General features: G+C 38.3%; 1 protein-coding gene across 5 annotated transcripts in view; it reads left to right on the top strand.

The window, feature by feature from the left end:
• HPS5 (HPS5 biogenesis of lysosomal organelles complex 2 subunit 2) overlaps positions 1–25,889 on the top strand; it is a 68,118-nt gene that overhangs the window by 9,683 nt on the left and 32,546 nt on the right. For all 5 annotated transcript variants that reach the window (XR_007156098.1, XR_007156097.1, XM_047876710.1 and 2 more), the window contains exons 3-21: positions 1,611–1,721; positions 2,130–2,194; positions 2,654–2,846; positions 4,197–4,330; positions 7,748–7,960; positions 8,248–8,319; positions 12,248–12,336; positions 14,291–14,469; positions 14,911–15,069; positions 15,660–15,855; positions 16,530–16,653; positions 17,608–17,757; positions 19,138–19,215; positions 19,751–20,328; positions 21,156–21,276; positions 21,705–21,860; positions 22,616–22,735; positions 23,565–23,678; positions 25,066–25,172. Coding sequence is in view for 3 of the 5 variants with exons in the window: in XM_047876710.1 (XP_047732666.1) it covers positions 1,611–1,721; positions 2,130–2,194; positions 2,654–2,846; positions 4,197–4,330; positions 7,748–7,960; positions 8,248–8,319; positions 12,248–12,336; positions 14,291–14,469; positions 14,911–15,069; positions 15,660–15,855; positions 16,530–16,653; positions 17,608–17,757; positions 19,138–19,215; positions 19,751–20,328; positions 21,156–21,276; positions 21,705–21,860; positions 22,616–22,735; positions 23,565–23,678; positions 25,066–25,172 (2,959 nt within the window). In the remaining 2 variants the exon portion in view is untranslated. The remainder of the gene's footprint in view (positions 1–1,610; positions 1,722–2,129; positions 2,195–2,653; positions 2,847–4,196; positions 4,331–7,747; positions 7,961–8,247; positions 8,320–12,247; positions 12,337–14,290; positions 14,470–14,910; positions 15,070–15,659; positions 15,856–16,529; positions 16,654–17,607; positions 17,758–19,137; positions 19,216–19,750; positions 20,329–21,155; positions 21,277–21,704; positions 21,861–22,615; positions 22,736–23,564; positions 23,679–25,065; positions 25,173–25,889) is intronic.

Raw genomic sequence — 25,889 nt, 5'->3', positions numbered from 1 at the left:
CACTTGCATGCATGCACTCTCTCTCTCTCTCTCTTAAACACACACACACACACACACACACACACACACACACACTCAAAGAACCAGTTCCTGGATTCATTGATCTGCTCTATTGTTTTTTTTAGTTTCTATATCATTTATTTCTGCTCTGATCTTTATTATTTCCTTCCTTTTCCTGGGTTTGAATTTTATTCTTCTTTTTCTAGCTCTTTTAGGTGTGAGGTTATTTTTCCTGCTTCTTGAGGTAGGCCTGTATTGCTATAAACTGCCTTCTTGGAACTTCTTTTGCTGCATCCCAAAGATTTTGGACTGTTGTGTTTTCATTTTCATTTGTTTCCATGTAATTTTTAATTTCTTCTTTAATTTCTTGTTTGATCCATTCATTGTTTAGTAGCATGTTATTTAACCTCCCTGTATTGTGCTCTTTCCAAATTTTTTCTTGTGATTGATTTCTAGTTTCATAGTATTGTGGTCAGAAAAGATGCATGGTATGACTTCAATTTTTTGAATTTGTTGAGACTTGTTTTGTGGCCTAATGTGTAATCTATTCTGGAGAATGTTCCATGTGCACTTGAAAAGAATGTTGCATTCTGCTGTTTTAGGGTGGAATTTCCTGAAGATGTCTGTTAAATTCATCTATTCCAGTGTGTCAAAGCCCCTGTTTCCTTGTTGATTTTCTATTTGGATGATATGTCCATTGATCTAAGTCAGGTGTTCCAGTCCCCTGCTATTATTATGTCACTGTATGTATATATAGTGTATATGTATTTGTATACACACACACACACACACACACACTATTAATATATATATATTGATTGTTTCCCAAAGGCTTTCTTTTTTTCTGACTCTTCCTTTTACCTGGTAAGGTAAACCTTTCTAAGAAACCCCAGCAGGCTTAGTCTTATTAGCTGGAGTTTAGTCAGATAGCTCTCACTAGCTTCAGGAAAAACTGAGTAAATGAATATTTAGATTTTCCAGCTTCTGTTGTGGAAAGCAAGGTTGAAGAGGGTTGGGAGTGTCTGTTCATCAGCAAAGCAACAAATTTTGCCACAGGGTGTTGGGCACAGCATGGCCACTGTTTTCTGTGGTAGATAAGGAAAGGAATTAGCAGGCTGCGGGTCTAACAGCATAGTGACCTGCATCTGTGTCCTCTATAGTCTCACCCATTCTAAAAGCTGTGGGTGATTTGTGTGCTAATTATGTGGACTAGAAGTGATTCAAGTGAGTAAATGGTTAAAGCAGTTGCTTTATCCCCTGGGGACTTACTTGGTCTTTCATCTTTGTGGTCAGCAGTGGAATGATTTAGCCAAATTACACAAAAGATGAATGATCTGATAACTGGATTTTGCCAAGAGAAAATTACTCATTTGTATAATTGAGCCTATTCAGTCATTTTGAGATTTAATTAAAAATTTAAAACCACAATGTTCTGTCTGTGTCTTGTGCTCGAATGAGAAGCTGAGTGCCGTAACATGGTGTCCAGCTGGGCAGGAAGTGGGGTGGGGGAGGAACCTGCTACACAGATCTTAGTATTTATGTCTATTAGTTTCTTTTATTTAGTTACGTGACTACGATCATCTCACCCTTGTCTGTTTACATGTTTTCAGTGCACGAGCATAGCCGTGTCTCGGAAATGGCTGGCTTTGGGCAGTTCGGGAGGAGGACTCAATCTCATTCAGAAGGAAGGCTGGAAGCACAGGCTTTTTCTTTCACACAGGGTAAGCTTAATTAATCATAGTTCTGTCATACCATTCGGAGTATCTTTCATAAATCCCAATTTCTCCATTATGAATAATCATTTGGAGTAAAAGAGGAATGTAAATCTTGAGATTTAAAAATAAAAATGGGGCGCCTGGGTGGCACAGTCGGTTAAGCGTCCGACTTCAGCCAGGTCACGATCTCGAGGTCCGTGAGTTTGAGCCCCGCGTCAGGCTCTGGGCTGATGGCTCGGAGCCTGGAGCCTGTTTCCGATTCTGTGTCTCCCTCTCTCTCTGCCCCTCCCCCGTTCATGCTCTGTCTCTCTCTGTCCCAAAAATAAATAAACGTTGAAAAAAAAAATAAAAAAAAAAAAAAGTAAAAAAATTACCATTTTTGAGAAGCCTAATATTTTTCCTTTTGTGTTCTAGGAAGGTGCAATCTCTCAGGTTGCCTGTTGTTTACATGATGATGATTATGTTGCTGTAGCTACCAGGTAAGAAACTGCTTTAAAATTATCTGATCTTTTCTAAGTACATTTTAAATTGACAAGCCCTAGTTATGTGTTTTTTAGGGTGGCTAACCATCCTGGTTTATCTATGACTGTCCCAATTTTAGCACTGAAAGTCCTGAGTCCTAAGGAAATCTCTCAGTTCCCAGCAAACCAGGACAGACATTTGGTCACCCTATGGTTTATGGAAAATGTCAGTATGACACAACAACATTTCAGTGGCCTTAAAAGCGAAAGGTAACAGAGATAATTTAGAACATCTTAAGTTCTCTTGTACTGGATTTGTGGACTAAAGAAAGGAAATTAGTACCTTGACTTCCTACTTCCTTTTTTTGACAAACAGGAGTTTGCATATATATTTAATATAACTCATATTGTGATACAAATATATTGTACCTTTTTGACCCTTGCCAAAAATTTGCTTCTGTGATTCAATTCTTACAGTCAAGGTCTCGTAGTTATTTGGGAATTAAATCAGGAGCGTCGTGGGAAACCAGAACGAATTTATGTGTCTTCAGAACACAAAGGCCGAAAAGTTACAGCTCTCTGTTGGGATACAGCTATTCTTAGAGTTTTTGTAGGTGATCATTTGGGGAAAGTTTCTGCCATCAAACTCAACACTTCTAAACAAGTAAAGGTGAGAGCCAGTCCAATTCTTTGTGTATGTGGTGAGATAGAAGATATTGTCTTAACAGAATTTCAGTTGAGGGACACAATTTTATCTACTCTTTCTTGGGGGACTGATCTAGAGCCCACGCTATTAATTTTGTGGAGAACTGTTTATGTGTAGCCTGGTTTAGCTTAATACTGTTGCAGGATGGCTTCTGTGAGCTAACTTCAATAATTTGCACATTGTCTATTACAGTACTCTGTAATTTACCTATATGGCTCACTTAAATAAAGCATTACTACTAAACTGTTAATAAAGATAAGATGCCGCTTTATTAGTTGTGTGAATAAAATGACAAACATAGAAATGGTACTACTTGCCCAGGCTCCTATTCTCTTGGTCCCTGATTAAAAGAAACTCATGAGTCTAGGTATATTTTTTTTTACAATGGATGTAACTTACTGTGAACTGAATCTTAAAGGCACCTCCTGGATTGTGCTCAGCTGCACGGGTCCCAGGCTTCCTGCCAAAGTTGTTGCAGTAGAAGGGTTGAGTATCAGGTTACCCTGACAGAATGCTCCAGTCTCTCATTAAGGCAGAGCAGACCAGGGGTGCCTAGGTGGCTCAGTCGGCTAAGTGTCCGACTTAATTTCAGCTCAGGTCTTGATCTCATGGTTCATAAGAGCTCCGCATCAGGCCTTGTGCTGATAACACAGAGCCTGGTTGGATTTCTCTTTCTCCCTCTCTCTCTCTGCCCGTTCCTCACTTGTGTTCTCTCTCTTTCTAACTTAAAAAAAAAAAAAGGCAGAGCAGACCAACTTCTTACAGTCCCTCTCCTCCAGGACTGTTAAAGTGGGGAACTTGGCTTATTTCCATGTAGGATCTTGGCAAAAAAGAAGAAATCTAACTACCATTGGCTAAATTATTTTATTTTAATTAACATCAGAATATTCTTCTGGTTTGGTCATGGTGACCCTCCAAAGTTGCCACTTGATTCCTAACATATTTTTGATCCCAAATATAGTTGGAACGTTATAGGTAGTATAGTCCTAATTTGTCTTTTTTCCGAAGGAAGAAGTACTGTCTTCTGTGTGACAAAATTCTCTCACATGTTCCAAAACTTGTTTCACCTTGTTATTCCAATTTCTAAGATTAGATAACCAGAAACAGTCTTAAGAGTTGTCTTCTACAGTTACGTAACAAATTATTTCACAGAACCTTTAAATGAGTGAAGCTTTGATATCCTAACAGGCAAATTAAATTTTGACCCATTAAAAATTTTTCTTTTGCTGTCCAAAGTTACTTTCACTTAAAAGGTAAAGGAGATCACATGTATATGTAAAGATAAATCTTCTTTCCTTATCATGTCTTTTTTAGGCAGCTGCTGCTTTTGTGATGTTTCCTGTTCAGACAATAACAACAGTTGACTCCTGTGTTGTCCAGTTAGATTATTTGGATGGAAGACTACTTATATCCTCACTTACTCGATCCTTCTTGTGTGACACTGAGAGGTATATTGACCAACTGTGGGTCATAGGTTATGCAGAATTCTAGAACTTTCGGAGACTTAGAAGTCATTTAGTCCAAACCCCTCAGTTCAGTAATACAGATGTTAATGAGGAACAAGCTGTGTGCAAGCTGATGTTAGGGAGTAGGAAAGACATAGAGGAGACTGAGCCAGTGGGCGACGAAGACAGATGTTCACTTAACTCTCCATGAAGTGTGGTCAAAGAGTCATGAGGGAAGGCCAAACAAAGGCCTGTTTTGATATGGGGAATCAGGAAGTCTTCCTTGATTAAATTTGTTGTTGTTTAGATTTGTTGTGTGTTTAGTAGAATGTTACTAATGGGTAAAACTGGGTGAAGAATAAGAACTTTGTGAATATCTATTTTATTGAAATCTCAAGGGTGGAGTTAAGGTTCAGTGAATGGCAAAGAGGTGTATTGGAGGTAGCTGTGAAACACCAGAACAGAAACATCTTGAAATCAATATTATGTGTGACTGTGCTGAAGTTCCTCAGCCATTCTCACTGCAGGGAAATGTTCACTGGTGGTTCTTTTTTCCCCACTACCATATTCTTTAGGACCAGCCACTCTTTAAACTATTTATTAAGGAGAATTTTGAGCATACCTAAAAGAATTGTATATTGAACCCCCATGAACCCACCAGCCAGCTTCAATAATTTTGATGATGATTTTGGTAGGCCAAATTTGGAGTAAAACAGGAAGGAAGGGACATTTTAGGAAGGAACAGTCTCTTGTGGAAAAGTGAGAAAGAATTGGGCATATTTTAAAACCTTCCAGTCTGGCGTAAGTAGGGGAGTTGTGGAAGATCGAGTTGGTAAATTGGTTCCACAGTGAGAGTGACAGCCTTAAATGTCACATTAATTAGGTGGGGTTTTAGATCATTTTAAGAAGTGTGCTTAAAGAATATCAGGGTTTGAAAATTGATTTCATTAGAACTATCCAGGCTTGGAAAGTCTTTATGTATTTCCAGGACTTCATGTATCTCTTAGAAGGCTGCTATTTTAGAAAGCAGGAGTTGTTTATTACAAAAGGTTTGAAGGAGTGTTTGCTGACTGTCAGGGATGGTAGAGGGAAGGTTGGGAAGAAGGTGTACTTTGTATTTATTTTTTTGGATGGGGAAAGGCACGTGGGAAGGAGGCCAGTTATAGCAGGTGGTAGGTGTGTGATATCAGAGAACCTAGCTGGATAGCAGAGAGGCAATGGTCAGTTTACATGAAATTCATGGGAAGGAGGATGTATCTGGTTCTGACTTGTTTCAGACTATATACATCAGTGATGAAGCTTGTCTGATATCACACAGCTGAGAAGAGACAGGCGAGACTACAACCTTTCTGTCTTGATTCAGTGCCCTTGCTCTTAACCTCACAGTTACCTCATACATCCTTTGAACGTTGGACCTTTGGTCATTAACTCCATGCTTGAGATTTTGGGGAAGTATTTGTTAGCTTCACCAAATTGGTAACTATTCTTCATCTGTAGGTTTCCAAGTTTACAAAGTGGCCCTGTGTAGAAAGCTATATGATAGACTTTATAAAAAAAGACCTAAGTAAGTAGAGGTTTATTTTTCCTTCTGTGCAGTGGAATTGCTGATCTTCATTTTCCCATTTCACAGGGATGTAGCTAGAGTTGGTTATGAGAATAACATAGATTCTGCTGCTAAAATAACACATTCTAGAAATGCCCACTTCCTGTTAGCTAGAATTCAGTTTGGGGGGACATGAATAGTACAATAATTTTAAAAATTCATTTATGTTTAATTTTTTTTTGTTTGTTTCAACTTATATTCCCTCCCATCAAATAGCATTAAAAAAAAAAACAACAACAACAAAAACCAACGGGGCTCCTAGTAACTAACGGAAGTGATAGATAAGAATTTGCTTCTCTTGCCAGCCACTGGCTACTTTGTCAATATCATTGATGAGCAAGGTGGATCCTGGGAAGAAATAGAATAGAAACAAAGAACTATGGTATAGTGGAGAGAACACTGACTAATGGAAACTGGCAATATGGTTTCAAATTCTGGTTCTGCCACTTTTTAAACCTTGCTAAATGTTGGTTTCCCCATCCAGAATAGTAGAAGTAGTATTAACTAAGATGACATATATGACATACTTCATCTTGTGCCTGTTACATATTGTTTGAAAATGTAGAAAGCAAGGTTAATGAGTATACAAATAAGAACGAATTGCCTGTATTTGTTCACTCAACAAACATTTACTGCACTCTTCTGGACCCTTAGTATTGTATTAAGCACCATAGAAGATATAAAGTAAGCAAGAAATATATTTTATTTCCCAAATAAGGAATATAAGTAATAAATCCATAACTTCTTAGATTGTTCTGTATACATTTCAAAGCACTTTCATATCCATGTTCTCGTGGTACACATAGTTCTCACAGTTTTTCATAGTACTAAAGCTGTGTTACTTTTTACCCATGAAAACAGATAAGTACAAGGATATTGAATTATCTAAGGTCACCTAGTAAATTCACACTAGAGGGCATATTAGGTCATTCTCTAATAGAAGAGTTTGAGTGCATGGAGCACTATAATGTAGTTAATGCTCTCTGTGGGTCAGACACTGTGCTATACATTGGGAATTTAACTAAAGAGAAGCAAATGGCCTTTGTCTTAAGGAAAGTCATAATCTGTTGTTCAAAGAGACACAGTTGCCATATATAAGGTAGTAAGTGCCATGGGAAGCGTGTAATTCAGCTTACGGGCATCAAGGAAGTGTCTTGTGGAAGAATGGTGAAGCCATGAAGAATACTTAAGTAAAGCAGGTTTTAGGAAGAGATTATCACCTTCCATTGTTCCCAGGCAGTGTACTAAGCACTTTTGTGTATTTAGTTCATGTAATCATAAGGAAACAGAATGTTCAAAGTTAGAGTTTCAGAAGGACTTGGCATTTTGAGGAAAGAGCAAAGAGTTTACTGGGTGTTTGTGGCAGGAGAATGGCTGGAAGACAGGGTTGGAGAGGTAGCTTAGTAACTTCCACGGAGTGTCCAAAGAACCTTTTGCAAGGTGATTTGGGATAGATTTTAAGCCACTTTATAATAGGATTTAAGGATGTATGAAATGGTTTGCTAGCACTCATTTTGTAGATTTGAAAGGGGCCTTCACATGAATTCTGAGCCCCTCATTCTGTGGATAATACACTGAGCACTAACGTGAAGTGGTTTGCTTCCTGTTACAGAAATCGTTAATGGCAAATCAGAGCCAAAACCCTATTTTGACCTTTCCATGCTGCTGTTCTTTCCAATATATTGCTGATATGAATACAGAGAAGATATTGTGGGTGTGGTTATTATGGCCATAGGGTTATTATGTCCATTAGTAGTGCCATTTGTTTTTGACTTTTTCATAAGTAAACGTGCTTTCTTTTCTTTTGGGGGGATTAGAGAAAAATTTTGGAAAATCGGAAGCAAGGAAAGAGATGGAGAATATGGAGCTTGTTTCTTCCCTGGAAGATGTTCTGCAGGCCAGCAACCCCTAATATATTGTGCTCGCCCTGGCTCTAGGATGTGGGAAGTGAACTTTGATGGGGAAGTTATAAGCACACATCAGTTTAAGAAACTCCTCTCGTCACCACCTCTCCCTGTGATTACTCTAAGGTAATGATTTGTATTGCTGATAGGGACTATCTGAGGAATTTACATGCAGGCGTTCGGTTGAAATCTCTGATATTCTAGACGCATTAAAGATTATGCTTTCTAAAAGTGAAGTCGAATTTTTACTCAAGATTTAGAGAAACCAAAAAGCCTTTAACCAGCTATCTTTGATACGATTAAAGTAGATTGAATAAAGGCAGATGAGTTAGATGCTGCAAAACTTTTCCTACATAGGGAACAGCATACTTTTTTGTTGTGGTTAATTCATTAACAGACTGTTTACTTCCTAGATCTGAACCTCAGTATGATCATACAGTTGGATCTTCCCAGTCTTTGTCTTTCCCCAAACTCTTGCACCTTAGGTAAGTTTCTCCTTTTGATTGTTCAAAAAAAAAAAAAAAAACGAGCACTTAACTTTGTCTCTTTGTTTCTTGTTCACGAGTGGGTTTTTAAACGTTGTTTTTGTACTAAGATATTTTTGGAAAATTAGGAAATGACTATGTTACATGACGTGTTCTAAGAGGAATAAAAAGATCATAGAAGTATGCTTCTTTTTTTGTTGTTTCAAATTGACCTAAACCAATTGGACAGTCTATAATTGTCAGGGAACTTCTGACAATTAGAGCTAAGAACTGTCAGTACTCTTTTCTTTTCATAACCTCCCCTGCCTGGTGGGAGGTTAAAATGAAAGCAAGTCTCAGACTGAAGTCAGCCACACAGATGTATGCTTCTAGCAAGTAGGCACAAAAATAATTGTAGAACTTGTTCTTGTAAGCTTGGTGAACTTTCAGCTTCTGTCCTTTAGGTGCTCCGACAAGTACCTTGCATGAAAGATCTGCACATTCAGCTGTATTCTAACATCAGGGTTCAGCTAGCCTTCCAGTTGGATTAGGTGCTAAAGTCCTCTATTAAGGGGCAGCACACAGTGTCACTAAAGGCTGGGTTTGCCAATTCTTACACCTTGTTCTTCAAGCATGGGGGTGCCAATGTATGATTTCTAGCCAGTCTGTATATCTTGAGCTCATTTCATCAATGGATATTATTTCCAGTATCCCTTAAGCTAACATGTTAAGATCTCTAATGCAGATTCAGAGAATGTTATTTAGAGATTGTTTTACGGTGGTCTGTTATAGGGACTGCTGATTGGGTTCTTTCAAAGGCTAACTAACCGCTCTTAGAATGTGACTTTTAATTTTTTTTTTTTCAACGTTTATTTTTGGGACAGAGAGAGACAGAGCATGAATGGGGGAGGGGCAGAGAGAGAGGGAGACACAGAATCGGAAACAGGCTCCAGGCTCCGAGCCATCAGCCCAGAGCCCAACGTGGGGCTCGAACTCACGGACCGCGAGATCGTGACCTGGCTGAAGTCGGACGCTTAACCGACTGCGCCACCCAGGCGCCCCTAGAATGTGATTTTTTAAAAAAACTTTTGAAACGTGAACTAATTGCCCCTAACTAATGTAGGTATATGTCACACTGCCTACACTGATGTATTTCACATTAAATTATAAATTCATAAATCACGTTAGTAAATTCATGATTCTCCCTGAAAATTAGGTAAAGCATATTAAAAACTCTTCCTTTGGGGCGCCTGGGTGGCGCAGTCGGTTAAGCGTCCGACTTCAGCCAGGTCACGATCTCGCGGTCCGTGAGTTCGAGCCCCGCGTCGGGCTCTGGGCTGATGGCTCAGAGCCTGGAGCCTGTTTCCGATTCTGTGTCTCCCTCTCTCTCTGCCCCTCCCCCGTTCATGCTCTGTCTCTCTCTGTCCCAAAAATAAATAAACGTTGAAAAAAAAATTTTTTTTTAAATAAATAAAAAAATAAAAACTCTTCCTTTATGGTACTTTTTACGATTTCTAATTACATATTCATACAGCATTTACGTTTGTCTTACTCTTAGAGGGTTAGTTCTATAAGGGCTTTGTTTCTGTTTGGTTCATTATATTATTCTTAGTGCTTGGCATAGCATCTGGCACATAGACCCTTCTGACTGTGATGTGATATGTGAGGAAGTCCTTTACTCAAGGGTGTGTTTTCTAATGGCAAGACCATGGTCTGCTTGGCTCTTCTGGTAGAGTTACTCTTTTGAGTTAAGCTATTTAAAGCCCCTCTTACAGTTTCCGCCATAGCAAACAAAGCCCTTGATGATCTGGCTGTGCCTACTCTTCAGCTTAAGCAATAATTAATGCCAGTTTGAAGCCTTTGCAGACTCTTCCAGCAGGCTTAGATTAGACACTTACTCCTGGGCACTATTGTCACCCTTTTTCATTCCTCTGTCACCACCCCTATTTCACTGTACTTTGAATATCCATCCCAGCACCAGATTGTCAACTCCTTTGCTGTGGGCACAGTGTTAGTCACATAGTAAGCTCTCAAGTAATAGCTCAATTAAAGAATTCAGTGAAGATTTTTTTTTTTTTTTAAATCATGAGTAGGAGGGCTTTTTGTTCCTGTTTGTTTCCTTTTCCCCCCTCACCTATACACTTGTGTCCTATGGTAACCTTTACTGTTACACCCACAAATCCCACAGGGAGGCAAATTTATATGCTTAGTTTTCTTTTGGGTAAATAGTATCCCTTTTCCCTCCTTGAGTTTTTAACCAATGCTCTTAGGCTGCGTTCTAGTCCCTTTATTATCAAAGAAAGGACAAGGGGATGAGGGATGTGTAAATTACAAAGTATCAGCTTTTACCTGAACCTCTCTCCTAAGATTTCCTAAGGAATCTTTTCAAGCTGAGTATCACTTTCAGTGTCAAAATCATGATCTTATAACTCTACTCAGGAGTCCTCTGGCCTCTTGCTTTTTTCTCCTCTGGCTCCTGAAGGTAGCCTTCCAATTTTTCTTCCTTTGGATTAGCATTCTGACCATTTCTTCCATTTTGGGTCAAAGATTATTTTCCCATAGCGACAGTGATCTGGTCTTATATTGGCAAGATGTTTAATATTTGTGTGAGGATCCAGTTCCTGTTAAATACCACTCCTAGTTTCATAGCCACAGAGTACCATGTTTAGTACTCTTGGGGGTATAAAGAAAAAAAAGGTTCCTGTTTTTAAGATTATAATTTGTTGGAGAGATGTGGTATTTCTACAAAAATCTGAACAATAATAAAGAAAAAGGGTTCCAACAGTACAGTACATGACTAAGTGCCATATGAACAGGGTTGACAAGAAGTAGGATGAGTGCGGGAGGAAGAGTAGTTGCCCTCGGCTCTCGGAGGATTCCAGAGGGGCGTGGCGCTTCTGTGATCCTTGGGAAATGGCTAGAGTGAGAGTATTACAAGCTCGGCTGCCCTGACCAAGGGGAAGAAACAGAGTTTACCAGTGGTATATGAGAAATAGTAGCAGCCTTGAGAGGGTAAATGAGATACATAAGCAAAGGAGTATGAAAGAAATGAGAGATGTGGAGAGTAGCAGAGGACTGGGGAAGGAGGTGGACCAACAAAGTGCAGTGTCCCGGAGTCCAGGGAGGTGAGATTCAGGAAGGAACAGTCCGTGGGGTTTGGCCCCTGCATGAGGATCAAGAAGAAAGGATAAGGAAGGGTTATTTCATTTGGCATTTAGGAAATATATGACTTTTTGAAAATGCAGTTTCGTGGAATAATCAGGATTCTAGATAATAATAGTTGGTAGATGGGTCAGTGAGGATAAATGAGAGAAAAAGTACGTTCTGTGAGGTAGAGAGAGAAAAGTCCAGGTTTTGGAGACAGACTGTCCTTGGGCATATTATTTAAGTTTTAAGTGTTTATTTTTAAGAAAAAAGGAAAAAACACTTCTATCTTGATGGGCTGCCACAAGGTTAGATAATAGGTAGGGCCTTTGATAAAGCTCCTGGCAGATAGTGGACCAGGAGTTTTCAACCTTTTATTGCCTGCTCACAACTACGGACATCAAAATATTACCATCCCTAAAATTGTTTCACTAGAGCAGTGATTTGTGGTGAGGTATGTCATCTGTTTTAAATGTGCCCATTTTATACTAGTTATGGGGAATTTGGTTGCTTTAACAAACATTAGGTAAGATACCAGCCTTTTCTTTTTCTAGAAGATTTTTAGTGTATGTATCTAAATTTTTCCCAGTTTGGCATCATATTTTTTAGGGGGCTTTTGCTACAAACATAAAAGGGGTGTCAGGACTTGATTAACTGGATCACTGTTGTGATTTTTTTTTCTTTTTTTTGTACAGTCTCAATTTACTTTTATAGCTGATGTGAGGGTCTGAGTTCAGGGAATTGTATCACAAACTTCTGTATCCAAGCAAACTAGAATTCTCTTAACTTCTCTTTTCTTTTGCAGTGAGCACTGTGTGCTGACGTGGACAGAAAGAGGAATTTATATTTTCATTCCTCAGAATGTTCAAGTTCTTCTTTGGAGTGAAATCAAAGGTAATTGTATTTTTCTTCCTTATGTAATTTTTAATCTCATGCTTGTGAAGGATTTAGTTATTGTAGGAGAATTCATTTGCAGTGTGAAAAGTAGAGAAATAGAATGAGGTGACATTTCTTATAAAGGTTAACATCATAGACGTTTCCCACCATAAGGTATAATCCAAGCATCCACTTGTGAATTTGTGGTCAGTTATTTAGTTTTTCATGGGTAGTTTTAAATACAGTTTCCATTTATTCTTTAATATTAGTAACCGCTGCTAAGGATTGAATGAGTTAATCTTTTCCTTCTGTTTACCCTGAATTTTGATGCCTGTTGGAAGTCTTGCTTGAACTTCCATTTTGTGTCTTAATAGATTGAGGTTCAAGAAGTCCTTGTGAGAGCAACAGCATTTTAGGTGGCTGAGGCAGAGAAAGTAAATCTCTATATTTTTTTAGTTTAAACCAGAAATAGAAGACATCTAGCCGTGTTAGCATTGCTACTCAGAGAGTGTATCTTATCTTTTTGGGTCATTTTCTACCTTGTAGAAATATAAAAAAGAGGAACCATTATTTACTAATCTGATCAATATTGATTTCTTGTGGATTAAGTTCACTAAGCTTGTTCCTTTAAAACGAGTTTGTTTTTTTAAAAATTGACATACACACTGTATAAGTTTAAGGCATACAAAGTATTGATTTGATACAGTTACACAGTTAACCCCTGAACAACGTGGGAGTGAGGGGCACAGACAAGTCGAAAATCTGCATGTAGCTTTTGACTCCCCACAAACTTAACTACTAATAGCCTCCTGTTCATCTGAAGCCTTACTGATAACTTAGTTTACATACTTTGTATGTTACACGTATTATTTGCTGTATTCTTACAATAAAGCTAGAGAAGAAAAAATGTTAAGAAAATCATAAGAAAGAAAATAGATTTACCAAAGTATATTTATTGAAAAAAATTCACATATCATTGGACCTATGCAGTTCAAACTCATGTTGTTAAAGGGTCAACTATATATTGTGATGATTACTATCTTTTATGATGAGAACATTTAATATCTAGTCTCTTAGCAGCTTTGCAGTATATGATACATTATTGTTAACTGTAATCACAATGCTGTGTGTGCGTTAGATCTCTAGAACTTATTTGTCTTCTAACTTTGTACCCCTTGACCAACATCCACTACCCCTCCAGCCCCTGGTTGCCACCATTCGACTCTGCTTCTACTTGTTTGGCTTTTTTTAGATTCTACCTATAAGTGATATCAAAAACTAGTTTTTTAAGTCCTTTCGTGATGTTCTGCCAAGACAGGTATTTTTCTCATGAATTGTTTGTCAATTTACATGCTGTGTTAAAAATCCATTCATTGACACTAGATTGTGACTCTCAGAACTGTTGTAGTCTGGCCTCTAATGTAGAGTGCTCTTTTAAAGTCCCAATTCCTTTTCATAGAAAGTAGCATTTTATTTTTTTATTTATTATATTATTACTTTTCAAAATTCTAGTGTAGTTAACATACAGTTTAATATTAGTTTCAGGTGTACAGTATAGTGATTCAGTAATTCCATACATCACCCCAGTGCTCATCAGGACAAGTACCCTCTTTAATCCCCATCACCTATTTCACCCATCCCCCACCCACTTCCCCTCTGGTACCCATCAGTGTGTTCTCTATAGTTGAGAGTCTGTTTCTTTGTCTTTCTCTCTTTCCTTTGCTCATTTGTTTTGTTTAGAACAGATTTTAAACATAGAATTTTAGATTAAACAGATGCGTTTGTCTCTTATTTTTTTAGAAGTGTCTAAAATATGATTTCTTCATTGAAATGCAAGTATAAGTGAGACGAAATTCAGTCAAGTCAAACTCATTGTAAAAAATGAATTTCTTAGAATAATTGCAGCCCTTGCCAAAATGGAAAAGGAATATTTGCTTAAACTTCTGTGTGTTCACCCCTGTGGTTTTTGTAGATATTCAGGATGTGGCCGTCTACAAGAATGAGCTGTTCTGTTTGCACCTGAATGGGAAAGTCTCACATCTTTCTCTGTTATCTGTGGAACGCTGTGTGGAGCGCCTGCTGAGGAGAGGCCTGTGGAACCTGGCGGCTTGCACCTGCTGTCTTTTCCAAAACTCTATCATTGCCAGCAGAGTGAGTCAGAGAGCTTACATACTCATCTCGGTTGTTAAAACCACCCTAGCCTGCAGGATTGTGTTACAAAGTTGCTTGTCTTTATTAGCAAATGAAGCCCCCATAAGTCCCTACAGGAGGCATGGCATATAAATCTAGGGGTGGGTGGAGGGTAAGAAAAAGGGAATACTTCCCACTTAAAAGAAAATTCAATTTTCTCATAAACTTACTTGAATTTCAGACCTTGTTTTAAGGGGGAATGATTGTGTGTACAATAGCATTTAATTCTTAATTTCTAAGATAATTCTCATTAACTCTTTTACTACCTTGTTAAATCTTTTTAAAGCAACTTTGAGGTTTTATGGTCTCTGTTAGATCTCTTTCAGTATATTGGCCACTGAATTTAGATTTCATTATAAATAGTAAGCTATTCTACTTGGTTTCTACTTACCCTTTCATTAGGGAAGAAAATCTTTGACTGTGGATAAGTTGGAGCATTTGAAATCTCAGCTGGACCTCACGACCTATAGTGATCTGATTTCTCAACTGGAAGAATTGATCTTAAAATTCGAACCTTTGGATTCAGCTTGCAGCAGTAGAAGAAGTTCCATTTCATCACATGTAGGTATTTTTACTTTTCAAAGGGTTTATCTGTACAGTAAGGCTTTTCTTCCTCAGGTTGTACTCCTATATCTCTTGAGATCCCAAAGCTTATCTTCTTTCCATGTGATAGATTTAGAGAGAGGGGAGAGTTGTCAAGAGGGGCTTTCTTTCAGCCGTTGGGCAGCCCTATGAAGCCTCCACTTAGGTATGTCTTGGAGCCATATTTTGTTTCGTCATTGTTTATTATATTCTGTTTTAGTACCTCATATAGCTTCCAGCACAAGTTAAGTTGCTCCTAATCTGTGATTTCAGATGCTTCATGCTAATGTGAGTCATAGTGCAGCTCAGGGTTGTCTTCGTGACTCCCCATTCTCACAGCCAGGACTCACGGAGGCAAGCTAGAGAAAGATGTTAGTATGATGTCATCAGCATGTGAGGGTGGTCCAGCTGCCGGAAGCCTAAACCTTGCTCACCAGTTTGTTCTATTAAGCCATAATTGTTGTTATTGACTTGCTACTTACTTGTGTTGGTTTTTCTCTTTAAAAACCATTTTTGTGTTATGAAGGAAAGTTTTATTTTGATTTTTTTGGGATTCTTTTTATTTTTAGGAAAGTTTCAGCATCTTGGACTCCGGTATTTATCGTATCATTAGTAGTAGAAGAAGCAGTCAGTCAGATGAAGACTCTTGTTCTCTTCACAGCCAAACTCTCTCAGAAGATGAGAGACTCAAAGAATTCACCTCACATCAAGAAGAGGACCAACCGGATCAGAGTTGGGGCTCACACGGGAATGAAGGTGATAACGGTGCGTTTTGTTGGTTGCTGACATGAAGCAGTTATATTCTGTGACTTCTCTTTGCCAGGATTAACTTGTGCATTGAGTTTTCTCCATGGTGTTAATAATTTTTATTATGTTGACAGACTTTCCACTCAAACATGTCGATCTGTTTGTCATAGAAGAATGGGTTTAGGTTTAGTTGTGTTTTTCCCCCTCCTGTTTAGGTGAATATTGATACAGTCTGTAATTTTAATCACACATCAAAATGCTGCAAGAGCTAAGAAAGGAAGTCATTAATCAAAGGAGCAGAACAATTTTATCTTGACTAACCAAATTATTTTCCATCAGGAATGAAAAATTACTACAGTTCTGGAGGCCATTGCCTTCACTTTTCGATGTTCAAGTATTCCTGTGACTCAACTGTTGAGAAGAGCTTAATAAAGACTCTAAACTTCCTTTTTGACTTATGGGGATTCAGGGTTAGTAGGCAAATGAAGGTACCTGCCTCAGTGTTTTATATGTGGACCATCCCGTGCATCTTGTAAACCTGTGTTCTGCTCATTTGTATCTGGCTCAGTTGTGATTTCAGTATTGAATCCTTCATTTCCTTTGGTTTATTCATTTCAGAATTTTTTTAAAGATTAAAAAAAACTCCAGTGTGATTAAATTTTGTTTCTTTTTCCCCTGATTACATTCATCAGACAGTGTTTCTCATGTTCCCGTGACGTATGAGACAGATAAGAATGAAACATTCCTTCCCTTCAGCATTCCATTACCATTTCGTTCTCCTTCTCCTCTTGTGTCTCTTCAGGCGGTCAAGGAAAGGTAAACTAATTAGTCCTGTCCCTTAATCCTGTTTCTGGTTTCATTTCGGTTGTCACATTAGGTACTTTTGTGCTGAGGATGGAAAGACATTTTGAATAAGAAAAAACAAGTCTTTAGGTTATTTCTCATATAACCTGTTATTTCCATCTTCGACAGTTTGGCTTCCCTCTTTGGGTAGTTGGGTATTTGGGTTGTTACAAATGTGTCTTCCATCCCAGACAGAGTAAAATTTTAAAAAATCTGTTTTTTCCTCATCCCTGATACTAACAGTTTCCATATATCATTTTTTTTTTTTTTTTTTTTTTTTTTATCCTTTCAATTTGCGCTCAGAATTGGAGACTCTTTGGAAGTCTTTCCAACTACTCCATGGGCCTAGAATTGGCATTCCAGTTTGAGAGCAAAGACTTGTATAGCTACTTAACCACTTATCTGAGTCTTACTGGATACTGTTTTTTTTTTGTTTTTTTGTTTTTTTTTTTAATTCCAGTAGAGTTAACATACAGTGTTGTGTTACTTTCAGGTGTATAGTATAATGATTCACTTACCAGATACGGTTTTGCTTGTAAAGGAGGTTATATTGTGACTAGTTAGCCACTGAATTTCATGAAGAAATTCTGTTAATTTGCTGGGAAGTATGGGGCAGGTGGTTACATGGCCTCCTTTGCCTAAGTTATAGAAACATTGCAGACATAGCTGGAGTTAAAGACTTTTTCTTTAGCACTGAATCAAGGCAGTTTAGTAAATGAAGTGAATTTTTATTGTATGTTTTACGTAGGCCTTATATGAAATATGTAGCTGATTAAGGAAGTTGCTATAAATATAGTCTTTCTTTTTATTAAGTCCAAGTTGCTTTTCTAGGACTAATGGGAACAGAGAGAACTCAGGTACTGAATTTTTTGTTCTTGGGAGTAATGAGGTGTTTTTCATATTAGTCTTTTGGTATTTGACTTCCAGTGTCTCTAGCTTTGTACGTAAAACTACTGAGAAGATTGGCACCCTTCATACAGGCCCTGATTTGAAAATAAGACCAGAACCCAGGGGTGATGAGCAGTTATGTGAAGAGGATATGAGTCCAGTCACTTGCCCAAAAGAAGAAGACACTGAGTAAGCTCTTACATATAAATCTGGGTAAATTCTAGAGGACCGAACTGTCATTTTGAAGAAAGCCATAGACTGTGTGCTATTAGAGAAGGCACACATCTGACCCTGTTCATTGTAGATTGTGTAGCTCCTAAAAAATGTGAACACCATAAAGTAAGTTTTGGAAAATGACACCTACCCATAGCAAGTCTATTGAGAGAGAGTTTTAATTTAGCACCTCTGTCATCTGTCCTCTGCACAACATCCCTCCCCTCCAAATCCCTTCAAACTTCTGGGATGTTAGAGAAGACTATTAGATTAAGAGTAGGATTACCAAAGATCTAGGCCTTGTCCTTGCTGTGCTTCTGACTAGCGTGTGGCCTTGGGTAAGTCACTAATGCTCTCTGGCCTGTAGGATGAGAGCATTGGCATTGATGTCATGTCAGCATGATATGCTGGTGTCATAGTCCTTATGTAGTGGGGTTGTAGCAGAGCCCTTGGTCTGGCACAGTGTGAAATGTCTTGTCCATCTGGTCTCTGCCTTAACTCACAGTTCGTAGGATCTGAGCATTAGAAGCACACCAGCTCAGTACTCACCCAGGAATTGAGAGACCCACAGGCCCAGTTGTAGGTAGACAGTCAGATAATATAGGATAATTTCCTGAATGCTTACATTTACGGGACAAAAAGTACAGGTATTGTTGTTGCATTTAAGGCAGTCCTCACTCTAACCTTAGCCCACCTTTCCAGCCTCATTTCCAATTGCATGCTTCTAAGTGTTCTCTATTCTGGTCCTGTGAGAGCATTGGGTGGGTACACGTCACTACCTTTGTTCATGCTGTTCTTTCACCTGTGCTATTCCCCCCCCCCATTCTTTTTATTTTTAAGTTTATTTATTTATTTATTTTGAGAGAGAGAGAGAGTGTGCACATGTGAGGGGGGAGGTGTGGGGGAGAGAGGGAGAGAGAGAATCCCAAGCATGCTTTGGGCTTGAACTCATGAACCATGAGGCCATGACCGGAGCTGAAATCCAGAGTCGTTTACTTAACCCACTTAACCACCCAGGTGCCCATCTCCCCTTTCTTCCTAATACACATACCACCTCCTTGGGAACACTTCCCTTGATTGCCTTATCAGAAAAATTACTCCTTTTTCCGTGCTTTACGAACACAATGTTTGTGCCGCTCTTTAGCATTCATTTTATTCTCATTTATGTTATGGTTAGTTGTTTGCATGCCTTTCTTTCTCTCTTGAGTTTACTCATCTTGAAGCCGTGGATCATTTTTTATATTCATCTGTTTGTGTCATGTAACGTTCAGTACAGTACGTGTCACTTAGTAAGCACTTAGAAATATTTGTTTAAGGAAGCTCTGATCCCCTCTAACTCTTTTCACACTTCTCTAGGGAGAAAAAAGAAGTAATTAGTCAACCTCCAGAAGAGGACAAGTTCCAAGACCTCAAAGTAGCAACAGCAGAAGCAATGTGAGTATTTATGAACAAGAGAGGTTTTTGTTTTTTTTTTTTTTTTTAATGTTTGTTTATTTTAGAGAGAGAGAGAGAGAAAGCCAGCGAGCGTGAGTGGGGAGGGGCAGAAAGAGAGGGAGACAGAATCCGAAGCAGGCTCCAGTATCTGAACTGTCAGCACAGAGCCTGGCATGGTGCTTGAACCCACAAACCATGAGATCATGACCTGAGCCGAAGTTGGATGTTTAACCAACTGAGCCACCCAGGCGCCCTGAATGGGAGAGTTTTATAGTGAATGGGAATGACTTCAAGGTCATCAGGAGTGGTTCTGAGACCATGTGGGCAAAGGTAGTCTCATTTGTAATTGAAATTCAACAATTAGTATTAAAGTTACTCTCGTATTGTCATCTTGCTGAGATAATTGTTAAAAGAGTTGAAAAGTAACATTTATGCCAGATAAGTATGTTATATCCAGTAGGTTTGCTTAGCATGAAATAATTTGTTTTAAAAAAACACATGAAACATAAATTTCATACTTGTCTGTCTTGTGTAGGACCAAGCTACAGGACCCACTGGTTTTGTTTGAACCCAAGTCTCTGAGAATGGTTTTACAGGAGTGGCTTTCGCAGTTAGAAAAAACATTTGCCATGAAGGACTTTTCAGGCATTTCAGATACTGGTAACTCATCCATGGCATCAAACCAGGATGTGCTATTGTTTGATGAGTCAAAAAAGGGAGTATTAGATGAAGATAATGAAAAAGAAAAAAGAGACTCTTTAGGCAATGAAGAAACTGTTGATCAAAGAACATGTGAATCTACAAGTAATCTGAGGGAGCCCTTGGATCACCTTTTCCAAGTGTGTTCTCCATGCAGCATAGCTAACAGTCTTCAGAAGGATCTGGCTGAATTGGCAACGTTGTGTTTGGAATTGAATGTATTGAATTCTGAGACCAAAAGCACAAGTGGACATGTGGACCACACTTTGCAACAGTACTCTCCTGAAATCCTGGCTTGTCAGTTCATAAAGAAGTACTTTTTTGTCCTGGACTTGAAAAGAGCAAAGGAGAGTATCAAGCTTAGTTACGCTAGAAGTCCTTGTGTTTGGGATACTTTTATTGAAGGATTGAAAGGTAATAATCAGATTGCCTTATCAAATAGAAATCAGTATAGAGGACAATAGCATCTTAGCATTTTTGCATTTAAAAAAAAAGATTTAAGTACAAGGTTATTTCCATTTTGGTCAACCTCCATTCTGTTTCCCACTCAATTTAATTTTTATGGTTTAATTTGCAACTGTATTATAAGAAATTCATTTTATTTCTCTTAAAGTCATACTCAGAAAACATATATATAGCAAAATTGGAGAAGTTGGGATTCAAATGAAATGTGTTACAAATACAGTCATATAAAAAAAAGAAAATCATTTATGTAACTTACTAATGTAGAGATAATATATGCCATATTTGAGTACTTACTGTGTGTCACATATTGTGCTAAACACTTTAAGGAGGTTTCATTTCCTATCTTAGAATTATTTTCAGAGTGGAAGGTGTTACTCCATTTAACAGGTGAAAAGAGTGAGGCACAGAGAGATTTTAATAATTGAGTAGTCTAAACTGTTGGAATAAATGTGTCACAATAACTCAGATGTAGAAGTTTATTTCTTGCTCATATAATATCCAGGACACGTTCCAAGTCCTTGGGAAACTCACTCCCATGTGGTAATCTAGGTTGATTTTAAGGTCCTTAAAAGTAGAGTTGATTTTAAGGTCCCAAAAGTAGAGAGTCCTTAAAAGTAGAAATTGTGTCCTGTCCTTTTTTTGTTTGTCCTCCAGTGCTTAACCATTGTGCCATGCACCCAGTAGGTCCATAACTAATGACTGTTGAATGAATGTGTTCATGAACTGAGTATTTACAGCTACAAGATGAAAGGAAAAGGGTGTGCTTTATCTTTCAGAAATGGCAAGTTCCAGTCCTGCGTATATGGAGATAAAGGAAGGAGACCTACCAACAAGATTAAAGTTAGTGAATGACTCAGTCCCCTTTGACAGTCCTTTGTTGATTGCTTATGCCACCAGGTAAGTTGTCCTCTGCCATTTATATGAACTAAAGTCATGGTGTTTTGTTTTGGTTTTGGTCTTAATCTCTAAAGTTTTACTCAGTTGTATGGTGGGAAGCTCCTTGTCATTTTTTTTTCTTTTTGAAAAAATTGTTTTTTCTTTTTGAGAGACAGAGAGAGAGAGCACGCAAGCAGGGGAGGGGCAGAGAGTGAGGGAGACATAGAATCTGAAGCAGGGTCCAGGCTCTCAGTTGTCAGCACAGAACCTGACTCGGGTCTGGAACTCACCATGAGATCATGACCTGATCCAAAGTTGGAAGCTTAACCACCTGAGCCATCCAGGCACCCCGATTGTCATTTTTATTTCTAATAAATGCTTAGATAATGTAACCAAGTTACATCATCTCATTGAAGTTGGAGACTAACTGGTTTTGTTTTTAAATGCAGATTGTATGAAACATTTGGAGAATCTGCTCTTCGGTCCTTAATTAGGTTTTACCCATCTATTTTGCCTTCGGATGTCATGCAACTTTGTCACCATCATCCTGCTCAGTTTTTGGCCTACTTAGACAGTCTGGTGAAATCAAGGCCTGAAGATCAACGGTGAGAAGGCGAGAATATTTGCAGACTCTCTTTTCTTTTGATAAGGCATTGTTTCCCTTGTATAAGCTGTTGTTATGTTCTTACTGCCACCTGCCACACAATTGACACACCTGTTATGGAAAGGATGATTTTGGCAGTCATGTACCGTTCTTTCACAGTCCACAACACATACCATAAATGTGCACATAGTTCGTGTACTTCTCTTCACTCTGTCTCAGGGATTCTCAGTGAATCAGTGATGATCAATGATGATCAATGTAAAATTAAACCCCTGCTTCACGTCCTACACTAAGGCAAATAAGCTTCCTTGTTGTCTCTGCTGGTGAGTGGATTTATTGCCACCTCTTTGTTGATAATATCCCAGCTTTTTGTGGGTCTCAGTCCCAGATCTCATCTCTTTTTTAGACTGAGGTCTCATTTCCTATTTCCACATGGCCCTTGGTTTCAACACCTGCCCCCCCCCCCCCCGCCCCCCACCCTTTCTTCATCTCATTGATTTACATTTGCCCTACTGGCTTTCATTTCTCTTTTTGTTTTAGGCCTTTTGGTATTTTCCTTATTATCTTGAGCTCAACTGTTCATTTAATAGGCTATTAGATCTTCACCAGCATTTCTAGACATTTTGTAGCAGAGGGTTTTCAAGTCATTTCATCTACTATTTTGGTCCCCTAATAACATTTTCTTCACATTCCTACATTTTATGTTTCCTTTCTCAGCATGAAGATTGGTGATTTTTCTCCCCAACTTTCTTTTAGGCCATCCTTCCTTGAGTCCCTTCTACAACCAGAATCTTTAAGATTGGATTGGCTGCTTTTAGCAGTGAGCCACGATGCTCCCCCAAGCACAAGCACTATGGATGATGAAGGAAACCCCAGGTATAAAAGTTCTCCTTCCATCTCCGATGTTCTCCTAGAATGAAACTGCTTTATTCATTCATAGCATTCTGGGCTTACTTCAAGAATAGCTATGGAAGAGACTGACCCAAGTCATAGTAAGGAAACTGAGTGTACTTCTTATGGTTCTGAACATTTTTTGAGTTACAGATCTCCGATGATTCGTCTCAGAAAAATGCACATCCCTGCACAATTTTGTACATGATTTCAGATAATTAAGCTCTTTCATGTATCCCCATTAAGAGTCCTTGATGGTTAAACCTGTATTAGAGGGAGGAAATTGTATGTTTTCTTCCTGGAAATTTCTAGACATAGCTTGATTTGGGACTAAAAAAAATCCATAAGAAATACATACTGATACATGTAATGTATTAGAAATGTCTCTTGTGTTTACCTCTAAGAGAAGCTTTTTAAAAGCCCCCCCGCCCCGCCATATGCCTATCATATATGCCTAGACAAAAGGTCTAGAAGGAGATACAGTGACTGTCTATGAGTGAGAATTATAGGCTTCTTTCTTTTGCTTTTTATTACCTAAAATGTCTAATTTTAAAAAATAAACAGGTATTTGTTATAGGAAAAATAGCTATTTTTAATTTTTTAAAAGCCAAGTAAAAATGTTTGAAAAATATAATAATAATTGATATAATGGATATTATAATATAAAAATATAATAACAATGGGAAAAATAAGTGACAATATGTTAATTATGTGACAAATATAATTAAACTCTATACTTATCTATTAGATGGTGCATAAGCATTTTGTAAAAAGTGTTTCTTGTCTAATTCACTGAGAGTTGTTCATTTCACAGGCCCCATTCACACTTGCTTTCCTGGGGTTACAATCAGCTGCTGCTCCATCTCATTAAACTACCTGCAGATTTTACAACCAAAGAGAAAATGGCTGACATCTGTAGGTCTCATGGGTAAGTGAGAATTGTTTTAGAAGCTAAAGATTAACTTCTTAGTTCATAACTTTATAGTGAAGGACCTGAATTGATATGCTTTATCATTTGGGATTTCTCTTTACTACAGAGAAGTGACTTTTATTTTAAGTGATAGTAAAGTAGATGTCTTTTTCTTTTAAAATTTTATACATATTTTTCTTTTGTGTAGAAGACATTGGCCTTTGCTAATTCCTCTCTCCCCCTGGTCCTTGGTAGCTAACTCCAATTCTCAGGCACTTGGATGGTATTCAATTAAGCACCAGACTATGTGCTAAGAGTTACAGTTGATACAGGGTTCCTGAGAAGGGAGAGATTAGAATGTGCTCAATAGAATTGTTGGTGAAGGACTTAGGGAGGAGGGAGGAGACTTTGGAGGTGAAGCCCTGAAGGCTGGACAGGATTTGTATTGATAAAGGAGCCCAAGAAGAGGGTGGGTCAGGTGAGAGAAACAGCAAGAACAAGGGCATGAGAAACTGACCATTGCTTTTTATCCATACCGCATATTAGTTATTTATTGCCTGGCAGTGTTATCTTATGGCTCTACCTGGATTATAATCTTTTGGAGATGGGGACCTATGTCTTTCTTTTTCTTTGTAATTCCTAATTCATACAGTGATAGGTACTTGATACATATTTGTTTATTGATAATAAGGGATAAAACTATCCAGGTGTGGTAGGTGATGAGATCATGTAGGACCTTGAAAGCTCCTCAGAAGAATTTATTGGTACAGAAATGACATGATAAAAATGGAGCTTTCTGAAAAATCATCTCTGGTGTTGGAGATAGGAGGGCCAGCTAGGAAGCTGTCATAGTAATTCAGGTATGACTGAATTGGTGATGAGTATGGCAGCAGAAGGAGCACATCCAAGGGACATTCTGAGGGAAAATACAGTGGGACTTATAAACCATGGGTATAGCAAATAAAAGAGGGGGAAGAGTCAAGGAGAACTTACATAGTTTGCATATTTGGGGAAGAAATCTGAAAGTTTATAAAGTATATATAAGCTTACACATCTCATAACTAGTGCTTGGCCTCAAATATCAGTATTTATCTCTAGCTTTTATTCTTTTTTTCGTACACACTCTAGATCGAGGCTGTCTAATAGAATTGTCTATTAGATAATAGGAATATTATCTAGTTATTTCTAATTATTTCTATTATCTGTTAGATAATAGAATAATGCTACCACATTGTCCAATATGGTAGCCATTAGCCGCTTGAAAACTTGAAATATAGATTAGTCCACTGAAGAACTGGCTTTTTATTTAATTTAAATTTAAGGCTAATGTCTACTTTATTGGACAGCACAGCTCCAGATAAATTCACTGTTTTTATTCCTTTCTTCAATTTTTGTTTCTTTAAAGTTTCTGGCCTGGGTATCTTACTCTTTGTTTGGAGCTGGAGAGAAGAAGAGAGGCCTTCACCAACATTGTGTGTCTTAACGATATGAGCCTGATGGAAGGGGACAATGGTATGTAAGTCCCAGTTGGTTACTTTTGGTTGTAGTATATTAGAAGCCACTGCAGAATTTTCAGTAAGGATACTTGGTTGAACATTTCAGTGATCCTGTATGTAATCCTGGTTAGCTGTCAAATTTGTGGAGGTTTGTTTTGTTTTGCTTTGTTATTTATTTATTTATTTACTTATTTTTTATTTGTTTAATTTATTAAGAGAGAGAGCATGAGCTGGGGAGGGCAGAGAAAGAGAGAGAATCCCAAGCAGGCTCTGCACTCTCAGTGCAGAGCACATCTCAGGGCTTGATCTCATGAACCATGAGACTGTGACCTGAGCCAAAATCAAGAGTTGGACACCTAAGCAACTGAGCCACCCAGGTGCCCATTGTTTTGTTTTGGTTTTTATCAGTACCACTTAGTATATTATAAAATCATAATTAGAATAAACTATAGGCAATTTTTCTATTAACAAGTGCCTACTATGTGTTAGTCACTACACTAGACACTTTTCCATCTGCTGTTTAAATAACAAACCTGGGGCGCCTGGGTGGCGCAGTCGGTTAAGCGTCCGACTTCAGCCAGGTCATGATCTCGCAGTCTGGGAGTTCGAGCCCCGCATCGGGCTCTGGGCTGATGGCTCAGAGCCTGGAGCCTGTTTCCGATTCTGTGTCTCTCTCTCTCTCTGCCCCTCCCCCGTTCATGCTCTGTCTCTCTCTGTCCCAAAATAAATAAAT

The sequence above is a fragment of the Prionailurus viverrinus genome, chromosome D1 (genome assembly GCF_022837055.1).
Source record: "Prionailurus viverrinus isolate Anna chromosome D1, UM_Priviv_1.0, whole genome shotgun sequence".
Lineage (NCBI taxonomy): Eukaryota > Metazoa > Chordata > Mammalia > Carnivora > Felidae > Prionailurus > Prionailurus viverrinus.
The sequence above is the reverse complement of the archived record's forward strand: the minus strand, read 5'-3'. Positions and strand labels throughout refer to the sequence as shown.